This window comes from Gavialis gangeticus, unplaced genomic scaffold, assembly GCF_001723915.1.
Source record: "Gavialis gangeticus isolate Ggan-Ray unplaced genomic scaffold, GavGan_comp1, whole genome shotgun sequence".
Classification (NCBI taxonomy): domain Eukaryota; kingdom Metazoa; phylum Chordata; order Crocodylia; family Gavialidae; genus Gavialis; species Gavialis gangeticus.
In genome coordinates this window covers 59,411,108-59,425,811 of record NW_017729029.1, presented here as the reverse complement: position 1 = coordinate 59,425,811, position 14,704 = coordinate 59,411,108, and the positions used below count along the sequence as shown (strand labels likewise).

The window sequence follows — 14,704 nt, the reverse complement described above, 5'->3', positions numbered from 1 at the left end:
TCTTGCTGCAGTCTTTCCCTCCCTACTAGCGTGCTCACCTCACCCCAAATGTTGGTATCATCAGCGAATGTAAATAGGTTGCTTTTCACCCTGTCGTCCAGATCGCTGATGAAGAAATTGAACAGCGCAGGCCCAACGACCAAGCCCTGGGGGACTCCGCTGCCCACTTCCCCCCAGGTTGAATATGACCCATCCACCATCACCCTCTGAGTACGACCCTTGAGCCAATCTGCAATCCATCTGACTGTGTAGGCATCAATGCCACAGTCGCCTAGTTTTTTAATGAGGATGGGGTGGGAGACAGTGTCAAAGGCCTTGCTGAAGTCTAGAAAGACTACGTCCACGGCAACACCTGCATCCATTGCCTTTGTGACCTGATCATAAAAGGCAATCAGGTTGGTCTGACATGACTTGCCTCTAATGAAACTGAGGGCATGCCATGGATAATGCCAACACAAGCTACATCAAATACCTTGGCCTCTACTATAAAGAAGTGTGAAGAAAGAGCAGGCAAGCGAGACAAAGATGGAAATGCAAATAGTATATGAAGAATATTTCAGTGAGGCACAAATAGGGCAACATCTTGTAACAGGAATACTCACTGAGGAGTTGACATAACTGGCTGGCTCCCAGGTAGGAGGCATGTTGGGTGGGGCACTCCAGGTAGACTGACAGCTGTGATCAAGGAAAGCTGTATTTTGTACTTCTGCAGTACATGGGAAGCCACTGGCATAATTCATGTTTTCTACAGTAAGAAACAAAGGGAACAAAGTAAAATCTGTGCATTGTATACATGACTCAACTTTCTGCATATGAAGCTAAACTGCCCTATTATGAGAAGTGCTGGAATTACAGGTAGGATTTCACCAATCATACATAATTTAATGGAAAAAGAGCAAATCATCTGCATGTAATACTTGCATATTTCTGCCAACAGGAATACCATTTTTATGAGACACTACTGAGGGCACAGTTAACTCACTACCATAGAGGACTGGGTAATGGCTATGTGATATTTTTTTACCCCAGGTTGCTACAGACTGCATTTTTCAGCCAGAGTAAGACATGGATCCCTGAACAAATAACTGCAATGAACCTGAGGGTGAGAATTTGCAGCATGTTAACTCCTCTGTGATAACAGCTCACGCTTATCCCCTTTACCCTATGGTAAAAGAGAGAGAGCGTGTAGTAGACTGCCCCTCAAAGAAAGAGCCTCTGCTTTCTCTGGGTTAAGAGTGTCCACAGGGGCAGCTTCTATGGAGCAGGTGACACACTACAAATCCCTGCCCTTGTTTACCATGCAGTAACTTATTTGTGTGCCTATGGAACAGAAGAGGCAAAATTTCTTCACGCTTCCTTGTCAAAGTTCTTCAGCTTTCACCTCCCAAGACATCACTGTTGCATGAAATCCTGGATAGGTCAACTTTCAGTTATCTATTTGGTAACGCCTCTGGGAAACTTTACAAATAACTCATATCGAGGGAAAGAAGCTAGTCAGAGAAATTCTGAAGGTCACGTGAGCAGTAACAGAGTGGGAACAAAAAGAGGATGCCCAATCCGTCATTACTTTCATCACTCTGATTCTGCTCTTTGTTCCTCCTCTGACAGGTACTGGTGGTAGAAGGCTGATTTTTGCTTGAGACTCCGTAGGTTCTCTCTCTCTCTCCATCATACATACACCACTTACTACTGTATAATACCATGCCTGTCTGGAAAACACACAGACTCTCTATTCTGACATCTATTTTAACTCCATCACTGACAATCAAAGTATTGCTGCAGTTTTAGGCTGGATATTTATTTAAAGGGAGTAGGGCCTTGTGAGAGGACTGCAGATAAAGAACAGTCTACACCAGATTACACTGTTCTAAGTCGGGCCTAATTCTATGAAAGACAGTGAGTTACATGAACTGAAAAACTGGCATAAATGGGACCAAAGTCAGGCCTTTAAGCAAACTCTGCATTCCAGGTTTTAGACAAGCAAGTCAAAACTTCGTGTGCTGTCCCAATTAGAAAGTTAACTGAGGGTACTGGAAACGTTGCATGCAAGGGAGGAAAGGTGACAGACACTGGAATGAGAATCACAAGACCAGCACTAACTAACTCCTGAGTCTGCCACACATTAAGACACTTACTCTCCCTGGGCCCCAATTCCCAAGGGATGAGCATCACCTTCTCTTTCACAGCTTCTGTCTTGTATATTGAGAAACAGAGGCTCTTCTGGATAGTAAGTCCCTCTTTTTTAGTACTGCAGGACCTAAAACAATGTGACCTGAAATAGCAGCATGGGTCTGTGACCATTTCTCTCATTCATTGCTACATGTTGGGGAACTGGCTATCACAAGCTGTCTTGTAATCAGTGAAGCTATTATAACAAAAAGAAAAATTTAGTTTCAGAAATTCCATACAGAGTTTATGAAAATAGTAAGAAAATAAATAATCTCTCCTGGTCTATTTTACCCTAATTAAGCACATTAACAAGATAGGTCTCTAATAGTCTGTTGTTCAGCCAGCCATCTACCTGAATGAATCATCATTGCTTTGGTGAGGGAGAGAGAAAAGAAGAATCTTATCCATATTTTGGAAATCTTACAGCATTCTTACCTTCTGGGAAAGCATTGTACTCATTCATCTCTACTGGACAATACATGTTGGGAAACTGGCCATCACAAGCTGCATTCCAATCAATGAAGCTATTACAACAAAAAGAAAAATCAGAAATTCCACGCAGAGCTTTATGAAAGTACAGCTTGAATGAACACCTTTCATACACTGTATACCTTTTGGATGACAACTGCTTCCGACGAGCAATTGTGCTTCATACACATCAACTAAATAATAGCAGAAAACAGCTACTAATCGGAATTGTATTGTAATGAACCCATAACAAATCTAATAATGAGCACTGTTTTATGGTTTTCCCCAGGAGAGAGAAAATACATTTGTGACTAAAGTTCAGAGCCAGCAGTTGGACTGTCTGGGCTGATTCTGACTCTCCTCCAATCTTCCTGGATCGCTTTAAAGTCACACACTTCAAAGCCTCAGCTTTCCCACCTGAAAAAATGGAATTACAATATATTCCTACCCCATAGGAGACATTAAGGCTTAATTATTTTTTATGAAACACAATGCAAAGTAATTTAATATAACATGCCATGGAAATGATATGTATAAAGTGAAATAAATCTTTGATTAGTAAGGTGCTTAGATTAATAAAACAAAATTGTCTTTAATTTTAAAATATTAATATAAAAACTTATTTAAAGAATAAGAATGTCAAATAAAACTCTCAATTATCAGTGTTACCACTTCAAATAACATCAGACTCCTGGCAAATGAGACACCTTATCACAAATGTGTATCTATTACTGTATTAATTTAAGAATAAAATAATTGAAATAATTTAGGAAGGTTCTCCAAGAAGAGTTCTTTGCTTAAGAACACCTGAGTCATAACCTTAACATTACTTAAACCATAGTTTGTAAAGGGAAAAAAAAACAAACAGTATTTTGCTCCATGGTCTTGGTACACTAAGATACAGTTCCTAGCTGAAAGGACAGCTGCAATGTAAACTGCAAGCTTTTCTTTCCTTCAATTTACAGCACAGAGGTAAGATGGTAGGGAATATGATTCTTCCTGTCTAAAGTTTACCACTGCAGAAAGCTCAATCCTCAAGTCTAGGAAACGTCCAAAAAAATCCACATAAAACTCATGTGTTTATTACCTTCATCCAGGGTATTTGTATCTTATACACACCCTAGTACATGCTGTAGTTCACCCACCTGGTGAAGGATTCCTGGTTATAGCAAAGGAAAGCATGTTTGAAAGGGAGACACTCATCCCCCTCAAAGAGAAAAATGAGAAACAGAGCAAGGATTTCTATATGGGACAAAGCACTGTTGCATGAAATGTGAACCAGAAGCAATATAGCCATATTAATACAGCAGTGTGCCTGGGTTTAATAAACCTGTTTCCCAGCACAGCTAATTAGCCTGGATGCATGCCACATTAACAAGATTATACTGTTTCCAATTCTGAACTTAGTGTGTGCAGAACAGGTATTCCTGGACAGCGCTGCCTGGCACCATACCTTAAAGCTTGCAAGATTTATTTAAAACTGGGGAGAATTCTTAAATTTTGAACTTTCTAAATATGAGTACAGGAGCTGGTCCACTTAGACTGACGATGCCAATACCATGTGGCAGGCGAAAAGTGAAAACAAAAAAAATCAGTAAAAAATGTGTCTATAGTAAGAGTTTTGCTTATAATATTTTAACATGAAACAATGGCAAGGAACCTAAACTACAAGTGCTTAAGAAACATTGCAGGATGAGTTCAGATGCACCATATTCTCTCACATACCACACACTCCCAAGTTAGCGATAGACCTTGTTTTGAGGAGGCAGTATAAAGAAAGTAAGATTTTTTCCAGAGTTATGGCTGAAGAGCCAATTCTTCAGAATTACTCAGTCTGTCCTTGCAAACTGTGCAGCTCAAGCTTTAACCCAAACACTGTTGCTGTCAAACTGACAGCTTTTGACCGAATAGCAGTAGCTCTGAGCAGGTTAAAACTATAGCTACCATGCTAAAGACCAGACTTCTGCCCCTCTCTCCATGTTGCCAGTGGGGAGAAAAGGGAGAGAAGCAGTAGCCATTAGTGTCCCCATGCTTCCCTGCTCCACAATCCCAACTTTGGAGGGATAATTTTTGGGGAAAGGGTGTGTGTGTTTCAAGTAAATACAGTAATAATACTTCCCTAGTTAATAGATGTTACCTAAAATATATAAAGAAAAAACAACTTGCCTGTTGTGAACAGAAGGGGATTCCTGGATCATGCATGGTATGTTGTTTTCAAGGTTATAATTTAAGCTATTTGTCAGACAGACTGATTGAGCAGGCCACAAGTCTCCTGTTGGATACAGACCTAAAGAAGAAAAGTGATCAATTGCACAATTTATGAAATACAACAGAACAGGAACCAAAAAGTGCCCAAATGTTAGTCCTGCAATGACATTAACACATGACAGAGAATCTAGATGACCTTGCATTGTAGTCTTCACAATGGAAAGTATCTAGGCCCCTCCTTTCCTTAGTTTTTGAACCCAAAATAGAAAGTTTGGCACTATGGAAACAAAACAAGCCACTGGCACTAAATCCTGACTCAGTGCAGCTAGGCCATTATATATCAAATACAGACCCAGCCCAGAAGTGATTCGGCAAATAAAACATTTTTAGTGAATCACCTGACAAATAGTTATGTTGGATGAAAGTTGTCATAAAAGTAAAATAGAAAAAAAATAGCCTTTTCCCATTTTTAAACAAGTATTAAAGTCATTTGCTCAATTCATTATAGAAAGAACACATTTTCCAACAGAAAAGACTTAAAGTGTTGGAAAGTTACATGCGTGATGACAAGCCACTGGACCTTTCCTCCTTGGAAACTGAGGTCGCTCCATACCCAAACTTCACAATTTATTAATTTCACTCAGCAAATTCATATTGTTTCCCTTTGAGAAGCACGCAAATGAAAAACTGCCTGAGATTTGAAAGCCGAAGCTGAAGCCCATCATGCATCGTTTGTTTGCAAAAGGAAGGCAGAAAAGTGGTGAGGTCTTTCCTCAGCCATTAGTGTGGAAATGAGGAGAGCTCTGATGATGCTAATTTGGACTGTGAACTTTATTTCGCAAAGAAGTGATTTTAGTGCAATTAAACATTAGGCTGTGGCAAAGCAAAGGAAATGTTAGCAAATGCTGAAGTGTAAAATGAAAGCTAGATGCTACTTTCACTCAGCAAGAGTACAATAAAACAAATCAAGATTATATTAAAGGCTAGAGAAGTTCATTCATCTGAAAAATAATAAAAAGTAAAGTTCTCAGATACATGGCTCAAACACAGCACTCTGTTGCAGTAAAGCTTTTGTGTGCACACATTAAAGTAACAACATGTGTAGCACTCATACTAGTGTATGATGAGCAGCGTAAAACCTGCTGATATAAAGCAACCGACCTTTATTCTTGTCGGGATCTGCAGTCATGTCAGTGAAGTTGGGGCACAGGGTTTCTGGATACTGGGGGATGGTATTTATGTCTCTGCTGAATTAAGAAAAAGGATTTTTTTTTCAAAAAGAAAATCAGATCGCGAAACATTTAAAATACCCATTTGATTCTTTTCTAGGAAAAGAAAATTCAGGAAGTTTTATGGTGTTAAACAGGGCAGGTGGTAGAACCCCAAATAATAGCTAACATGAATTAGGCTTTACCTTTGCCTATTCTCCTTATTCTGAGCCATGGTAGAACTACAAAACGTCAGCATTTCAATACAAAAAACCATACAGAGCAGAGCTACCCACAGTTATTATTACAAGAGGAAAAAAAGGAAGTGCTGATTATCTCAACCCTTACTAGTCGTATTTATCTAATAATATTGGAATATACAGTGTGGAGACTAAAGGAGAGTATGGGCTCAGACAGATTAAATGAATTTGGAATGAGCATTATATGTTAATGATGGCTAAGCATAAGAGGTCAAAGAGGCAAGCTGTCAATATGCTATACTGTTAAAACGTACTTATTGGAATAATGTCAGCAGCAAAAAATGAAGAAAAAAGGCTTTGCTCACTGAGACTACACCTTTCTTTTCTGCATCTGATCTCTTCCCCAGGGTGGCAATTCCTGCAAATATCAGGGTTATTTTGCAATGGGTCATGGTAGCTCCAGGCCTTATACCCTCATATCAGGTTTTACTACAGCTTTGAAAACAGTTATTACTTAATAGGTTTATGCTCATGGTAGAAAAAAAATACTCAATGAGGCTGGAAAGTCCATGTCCAAGCTCCAAAACCAGTAAAGCTTTTTAAATACTAGAGATGTGTGATTTCAAAATGGCATCAAGAGTAACAGGCAGATACAGCGCACACAACCGCTTTTACCAAAACTGGCTAGTTAGACTCCCAAGAGTATGGTGTTCCCTTAGTATATTCATAGAATCACAGAAAATTAGGCTTAGAAGGGACCTCAGGAAGGTCACCTAATCTAACCCCCTGCTCAAAGCAAGACCAGCTCCAACCATATCATCCCAGCCAAGGCTTTGTCTACCCTGATCTTAAAAAACTCCAAGGATGGAGATTCCACAACATCTCTAGGTAGCCTGTTCCAGTCCTTTACTATCCTCATAGTGAGAAAGTTTTTCCTCATATCTAACCTAAATTGCCCTTGCTGCAACTTGTGACCATTGCTCCTTGTTTGGTCATCTGCCACCACTGAGAACAGTCTCTTTGGAACCACCCTTCAGGTGTGTACTGGAAGGCTGCTAGTAAGTCCCCTCTCAGTCTTTTCTCCTCCAGACTAAATAAGCCCAGTTCCCTCAGCCTCACCTCATAAATCATGTTTCCCAGCCTCCTAACCATTTTCACTGCCCTCCGCTAGACTCTCTCCAATTTGTCCAAATCCTTTCTATAGTGGGGGGGCCAAAAACTGGACATAGTACTCCAGATGTGGCCTCACCAGTTCCAAATACAGGGGAATAATCACCTCCCTCGATCTGCTAGCAACACTCCTACCAAGGCAGCGCAGTATGATGTTAGCCTGCTTGCCAACAAGGGCACAATGCTGGCTCATATTCAGCTTATTGTCCACTGAAACCCCCACGTCCTTTTCTACAGAAAAAGGATTAATTACATGAATATATTACATTCCTTCAGTATATTGTAAGGGTAGACTTAAAAATGTACCTGGTATTGCAGATATTATGAGACAGATTTAAAGTGATGGGAGTTTCAGTTGGAAAATCATTTTGTGAAATAGTCTCCCCTAAGTAAAACAAAGATTGTGAAATCAAAAGATTTTGAAAACAGAAATGTACAACAGCATATATAAACTTATTTTCAGTATAAAATATTACAAAAAGAATTCTGCATTTCAGAAAGTCTCCCTCAGTTAATGTTATGCTTGTTTATCTCTTATATCTATGCAGATTTAGTAGACCCTTTTTTCTGTCTTTATGGGAACTTGAATAGGGAGATAAGGGACTTGATTTTTTTTTGGTTAAACTATGGGACCAAGGATTAAAGAGTTGAGAAGCATTATATTAACTATTAGAAGAGTGTTTTCATGGAGTGGTGTTATGAAAAACCATATTGTTGAATTTTTTTTTAGTTAAATGATCAATTTATAAATTATTACTGCTATCATGTACAATATCCATCTATGCATTATTATTTGAAAGAAGTTTATTTTTTACAAGTTTCAACAAATATAAAAAAACAAAAAAATTAAATCTGGGCACAATTCATTCAATTAGGTCAGAGGCTCAGACTGAGATTAAATGTGTTCTGTTCTAATTGCAAAGCTGCTTTGGGTATATTTTTTTCTCAGACAGTAAATTAAGTTCACATTATTCAAAACAGCATCTAGACATGTGCAAACAATTTTTCTGTGTCACTAGAGAACAGTGCCTAGAAAACTATTTTTAAAACTTTAAATTTGGTTCATTCTGCATGCTGTAGCGTGCTCTCTCAATGTCAGTGAATGACACTAAAGCCCTTCACCATTCCTAGTAATATGCCACAAGAACTAAGCATAATTGTGGCTTCTGGCATGTACAAAGTGGTTTAGGGTTCTTCTGCCATGTATCTGGGATAAGGCCATCCATATCCTCATGATTTTGAGACACTTCCAGTAATTTTTTGAAAGACTTGTCTGTCCACCCACTTCTTTGAAATCCAGATACCATGCTCCTTTTACTGTATACAGATGTTAAGTCATAAACACAGTTGCAAAAGTAACAATAATCTAAAGGTCAGAGCTGCATTAACATCTGAGTAGAGTTAGCAGATACCAATTCTGTAGTCTTCCCAAGAGCGACTAATTGTATAGCTTCCTCAGTGTCTTGTGGGAGACTATTTCAGTTCATGTGTTTATCCACAATTTCTCTTTGACCTTTTACATCTACTGCTTATGGCTCTTCATATTTTCCTATCATTTTTCAGGCAGCTTACTCTGTGTGCATCAGTTCCCCTTTGGATGCTGTATTATTTCTGCCAGTTTTTAGGAGTGGATCCCATCTCACTACTGACTTGGGAGTTGCAATGATTGGATTAAAAAGGAGCAAAATATTATAGTTCATCCATCATATTAAACATTAACTTTAATGTTTCTCTAAGTGCCTTGCAAATGCAACTGCTAGAAGGCAGGGTAGATGTGCATATTATAGATTAACAAAATACACCCAAATGCAAATAATCTCAAACATGAAACAAGCCTGGAAAACATACAGACAACTGTAAATTAAGTGGAACTGTCTGGTATCGGACAGCTAAGTAGTGGCAGAGCTAGAAATACAACACAGGAGTGCTGACTCTGCTTGCTGTCTAATAACATCTATTGTCTCTCTGCAACACTCCAAACTAAAAAATACTGATTCGACTGGAAAAAGAAAGCAAGCTGGAAGAAAGCAAATTTGCTGACTGAAACCTTTTCAACAATACAGACTTCTAAGCTCAAAGCCAAGCATTCCTTCTCATATGAATGCCACCATGAATACTGGAATCTATTAACCCATAACAGGCAGGCAACCTCTAACAGCTTTTCTATACCACCCCTGTGCTGACCTAAGAACTACGCCCCACCCATTCATTGTCACTCCATGCACACCGACTCTTGGAAATGAGGCAACAGAGATGCCTTCAAGTGAGCCAGAGCACGTGTCAATAAGCAGGTCCAAGACAGAACCTAAGGGTAGCTCTGTGGGCGTGCTCAGCATTATTCTGAGGCAACTACACTGCCTCATTTGCAGAGGCAGATGTGTGCAAAGCAGGGGTACACTGGCTGGTGCGTACTTCACAACAGCTCTGTGGAGGAGCAACAGACATACCTCCATAGTTTCAGTCCCTCTTACTATCCAAAACAATATATTAACATTTTCCATATACTTTTGTACATGCTATTTTTCCAGAACTTACTTGATGGAAGAAAATGCCTGGGTGTCATTACAGGCTTTTTATCTCCATCAGAGCTGCTGGTGCTACTCCAGCTGCCCCAGCTCCCGCGACTGGCACGCACGCTTCCTGAGGAACTGCCACAGTCAGAACTTGAATCGGAACAAAACTTTTCCAAACACTTCTTTGATCGTTGATAAAAGTTTTCTGAGGAAGTTGAAAAGCATTGAAGAAAACGTTTACATTTAAACTTAAAATGAAATGAAAAAAGTATCTGAAATGTGTACTTAGCCCTTTAAATCTACCTACTCAGCAGGGAAAAACACATTATTTACTGATAGCACTGCAGACCCACATACAATGCACTAGAAATATCACAAGCCCTGCTCTGAGAAACTTAACAGCTGAATTACAGCACCATGAAAAATTCTCTCAAACCATGGTGTGAAACAAGGGGCATGTGTGCACAACAATTAACCCACTTTTAAATGCTTTTGCACCGCTTTAATGGTGTTGGGGCTTGCATGTGTTGGTGGCATTTTGCACATTAATTCCAGCTGCTGTCGCACATTTGGTGGAGTAATTCATATTAAATTACTTTGGGGTGCAGCAAACTAAAACACCTTTGAGGAGATTTAGTTTGCTGCCCTACAGCCATGGAGCAAAGCACTGGGCTCTGTGCAGCTCAGGGACCGTGCAGGCAGCCTAGCAGCTGCTAGGGAAGGCAGGCTCCACCAAAGAGAAAAAGAAAAGCGGTGAGCCTGATCTTTTTTTCCCTCTCCCCTGGAGCCTGCATGAGCTGCGTGGGGACCTGGTCCTTCCCTCCATAGCTGCCGGACTGCCCAAGTCGGGTGCCTGCAGGTGGGGGTGGGCGCTGCCACAGAGGGAAGCCCCAGTCCCACCACAGCTCAGAGACTGCTCCGCCCGCCGTCAGTTCACTCTCCCCTCCCTGCCACTGGAGAGGCAGGTAAGACATGGGTGTACATGACACGGGGGTTTACTTCATCCTAAACTGAAAGAGTGTTTTTAAAAAGTCACCGCTTCAATTTAGGGCCCCTGTTTTGTCTACACATGCCCTCTATTGACTAATTATGGAACTTTTATCAATTATCAATTTTATCAAATATCATCAACTTGCCATATGCCTTCCTAAACCTCCCCTTTCTCACAAGCTTGGGAAAAAGAGCTGGACATTAAAAGAAAATTGAACAGGCAGGAATATGTTTCCAACTTGAATATTATAACCTGTCTAAGTTTCCTGTAGCAGTCCTGGGGGCTGTCAATTTATTTGCTTCAACTGATCACAGCTTGAGAAAAAGGTGAATAAAAGCCCCCACTGTGTTTCAGGGTCAGAGACAAAGTATTCTCTCTTCTCAGTGCAACACCAATCACAGTTACATACCTGTTTCTCCCTGTGTAGACAAACTTCCACCTTTCTGGTCGACTTTAAACATTTCCCCATTGTCCTGAGCACAGCAGTTTCTTATGCCAATGTTAGTTCTCAGTTCAGGCCTTTCAAATTCACTGCACATATGTTTCATTTCACTCTGTTCAAGAACCCTAGAACAAAAAATGATGCGTTTATAGTTTACATTTGTACTATATTTAATATATAAGAACAAAGAGATGAGCAATCACCTTCCCCTAATGAACTACCCAAAGGTCCTCAGACCCTATGGTGACAAACATGGTGGATCAAAACAGACTGCAAGTATAACAGAAGTAACATATGCTCTAAAGCATGCCACGGCACCCTAGGTGCCTTGAGATCCTTTCTAGGGTACCACGGGGTTTACAAACATGAATCACAAGGTAAACACAGAGATTTCATACAGGAATCAACAGGTGTGGTCTTTCTGAGTTCTTGGCAACAGAAGACCTGCTCAATTATTTTTCTGTAGGCCAAAAAGAGTGAAAACTAAGTTAGCACTTAAGCAGTGAAGGCACCATAAACACTGCCTTTTCTACCCTTGCCCAGCCTATCTACATAAGCTTAGGTCCTGCAGACATTTTCATATGTGGTTAACTTTACATACCAAGAGCAAACTGCATTACCCTGAATGCAGTCTGAAACAATGCAGACCCTGAAACAATGGTCCCTCCTGATTCTCCAGTCTCTTACTCTTTTCCCATTGACTTCAACAGGACTACTCTCAGTGCATAAATTTAGTAACTGGTATATCTTTGAAGGACTGTTGCCTTATTTCTAAGGTCGTTAGGTTTTTGTGTGTGAGCACTGCACAGAATACTGGGGACCACATTCCAGTTGGCATCTCTAGAGGTTACTACAACACAAACAACATGAATAATTTTAATACTGACAACAAAAAATAAGAAAAAAAAATCACAACTTCCTTTAAAACCTTTATTCAAGTAAACATAAAAGAAACCCTTACAAAAATATTTCCCAGGATCTCCTACTATTCCTGTCAGCCTAACATTACTTTAACTTCTTGTCATATTTGTCTACAAACCGCAATGAAGTTTAGTCAGCTTCTATGTGGTATACCAAACTTCCTCTTTTAAAAGTTAATTTTGATCACTGTACTTGGTAAGGAAAAGGCTGATTTTTTTTTGTTTTGTTTCAAGGAAACAACTCTCTCAAGCACAAAGATAAAATTCCTTAAAGTATGTTAGAAGATGATCTGTTGCAAAAACCTGGAATCACTTTAATGGACTTTCTCTTTCCTAAAGGGAACATGTATTGGATTTTATCCACTGACAGCATAATGGGAAGGAAACTAACCCTATGAGTCTAAAATAGGCACATTTCCAGTCTCTAATGAGAACCAATTAATATCAAATAGGGCATAAATGTAAATGCTCAAATTTCTCAATTACCTTTAAATCGAAAATCTGTCTACAAGACATGTGTGGATTCACAAAAGGAAAGATAAACTGTGCTTCGCAATTTTAAATTAATATTATTATGTTATTTCTTTTTAGTCATGCAGGTTTCTGGATGTTTGTCTCCCTTTAGTCTAAAGCCCAGGAACAGAGTGAGGAACGCGGGCTGAGGTTTCAAAGGCACAAATAGTGGCGAAGGACCAAAAGTTCTTTCAAATCCTAAATACTGTCTTGAACCTATGAAGAAATCTATCCCAGCTGCACTTTACAACAATACAGGCTCCCACAGAAACTATGAGAACTCCAGAGAGATTACTTCACACAATACACTCATCCATATATGTATGCATGCATATTTTTCCTGCGACTTTTAGTAATATATGTTTTAATAGGAAAATTTTAGACCTGGATTACTGTTTAACTTAAATGTATCATCAAATAATCTGCATTAGGTATTATACTAATACTAGAGAGAAACCATTAAACTAGGAATGAAGATACCTTTGGTTTCTCTATTGTTTACAGTCATCATAGTGGGCTGCATTAGTAGGAGTGCTGAAAGCAGATCGAGGGGAGTAATTATTCCCCTCTATTCTGCACTGGTGAGGCCACAGCTGGAGTACTGTATCCAGTTTTAGATCTCCCACTATAGAAAGGATGTGGTCAAGTTGGAGAGAATCCAGCAGAGAGCACTGAAAATTGTTTAGGGGGCTGGGGCACATGACTTCTGAGGAGAGGCTGGGGGAACTGGGTTTATTTAGTCTGCAGAAGAGAAGACTGAGTAGGGGATATGATAGCAGCCTTTGACTATCTGAAGGGGGTTTCCAAAGAGGATGGAGCTAGACTGTTCTCAGTGGTGGCAGATGACAGAACAAGGAGCGATGGGCTCAAGTTGCAGCAAGGAAGGCTTAAGTTCCATATCAGGAAAAGTGTTATCACTAGGAAAGTGGTGAAGCACTGGAACAGATTACCTAGAGGTAGTAGAATCCCTATCCTTGGGGGTTTTTAACGCCTAGCTTGACAAAACCCTGGCTGGAATGATTTAGTTGGAGATGGTACTGCTGTGACCAGGGGTTGGCCTAGATGACCTCTTGAGGTCCCTTCCAGCCATCATTTTCTATGATTCTATGATACCATTTGAGGCTGTAATACGCACCTTGTAGATAAACTGACAATCTTTTTCTTGTTTCTTCTGGATGTTCTATTTCTATTCCAATTCATATTTGTCAAACTTCCTTCTTTTTTCTCCTGAGATTTCTTCTTTCTGTAAGCATCTTCTTGCTGAAATGTAAAAATATGAATTAGTGAGACAACACAGAACTTAGAACCAAAGATACTATATAAATTTACCTAGATAAAACTACTAATGTAAAGTACTTTGGACAAAATGGCTCAGTTTCATAGCTGCTGCAGGATTTGGTGGCTGTCCTAGCACTTCACTTTCCCAGATCATCAAATTCATCTGTCTGCTCTAGATTCAGTCCCATTGCCCTCTCCCCCCCACCGCTTTTTTTAAAGAGCTGATGAAAACAGAATATCAAATTTCTGAATCCCCATATCAACAGTTTCTCTTCAGCATCTTTTCTTCCCTATTTCTTTCAGGAAGTAGAATTTTGGGGGAGGAAAATGGTCTATAAAATGCTTCAATGTGCAAAACCCCACCCCCCAAAATCTGCCAGACTTATGATGAGCTTGTGAGCAAATTCAGCAGCAATAAATCCTCTCTTCTATTACTTCTGGTGGTGCCCATCTGCTCATTTGAATTACTATACTGAAGAAATAATAGGGATAAATTAAGTAACAGATACGTTAATTTAAGATTTAATTTATACTGGAATTAAACACAAAACTGATCACCACCACTAATAGTAAAAAGCAGTAGATCATGGCCAAAAGCTGTAAGTAACTTGGGGGGGGGGGGGG

The 14,704-nt window shown here is 39.7% G+C and overlaps 1 protein-coding gene across 4 annotated transcripts in view; it reads right to left on the bottom strand.

The window, feature by feature from the left end:
- KIAA0922 (KIAA0922 ortholog) overlaps positions 1-14,704 on the bottom strand; it is a 141,424-nt gene that overhangs the window by 5,892 nt on the left and 120,828 nt on the right. For all 4 annotated transcript variants that reach the window (XM_019521669.1, XM_019521670.1, XM_019521671.1 and 1 more), the window contains 8 exons: positions 13,938-14,062; positions 11,337-11,494; positions 9,959-10,141; positions 7,730-7,808; positions 6,007-6,092; positions 4,804-4,924; positions 2,605-2,693; positions 603-745 (listed from right to left, as the gene is read on the bottom strand). In XM_019521669.1, the coding sequence (XP_019377214.1) occupies positions 603-745; positions 2,605-2,693; positions 4,804-4,924; positions 6,007-6,092; positions 7,730-7,808; positions 9,959-10,141; positions 11,337-11,494; positions 13,938-14,062 (984 nt within the window). The remainder of the gene's footprint in view (positions 1-602; positions 746-2,604; positions 2,694-4,803; positions 4,925-6,006; positions 6,093-7,729; positions 7,809-9,958; positions 10,142-11,336; positions 11,495-13,937; positions 14,063-14,704) is intronic.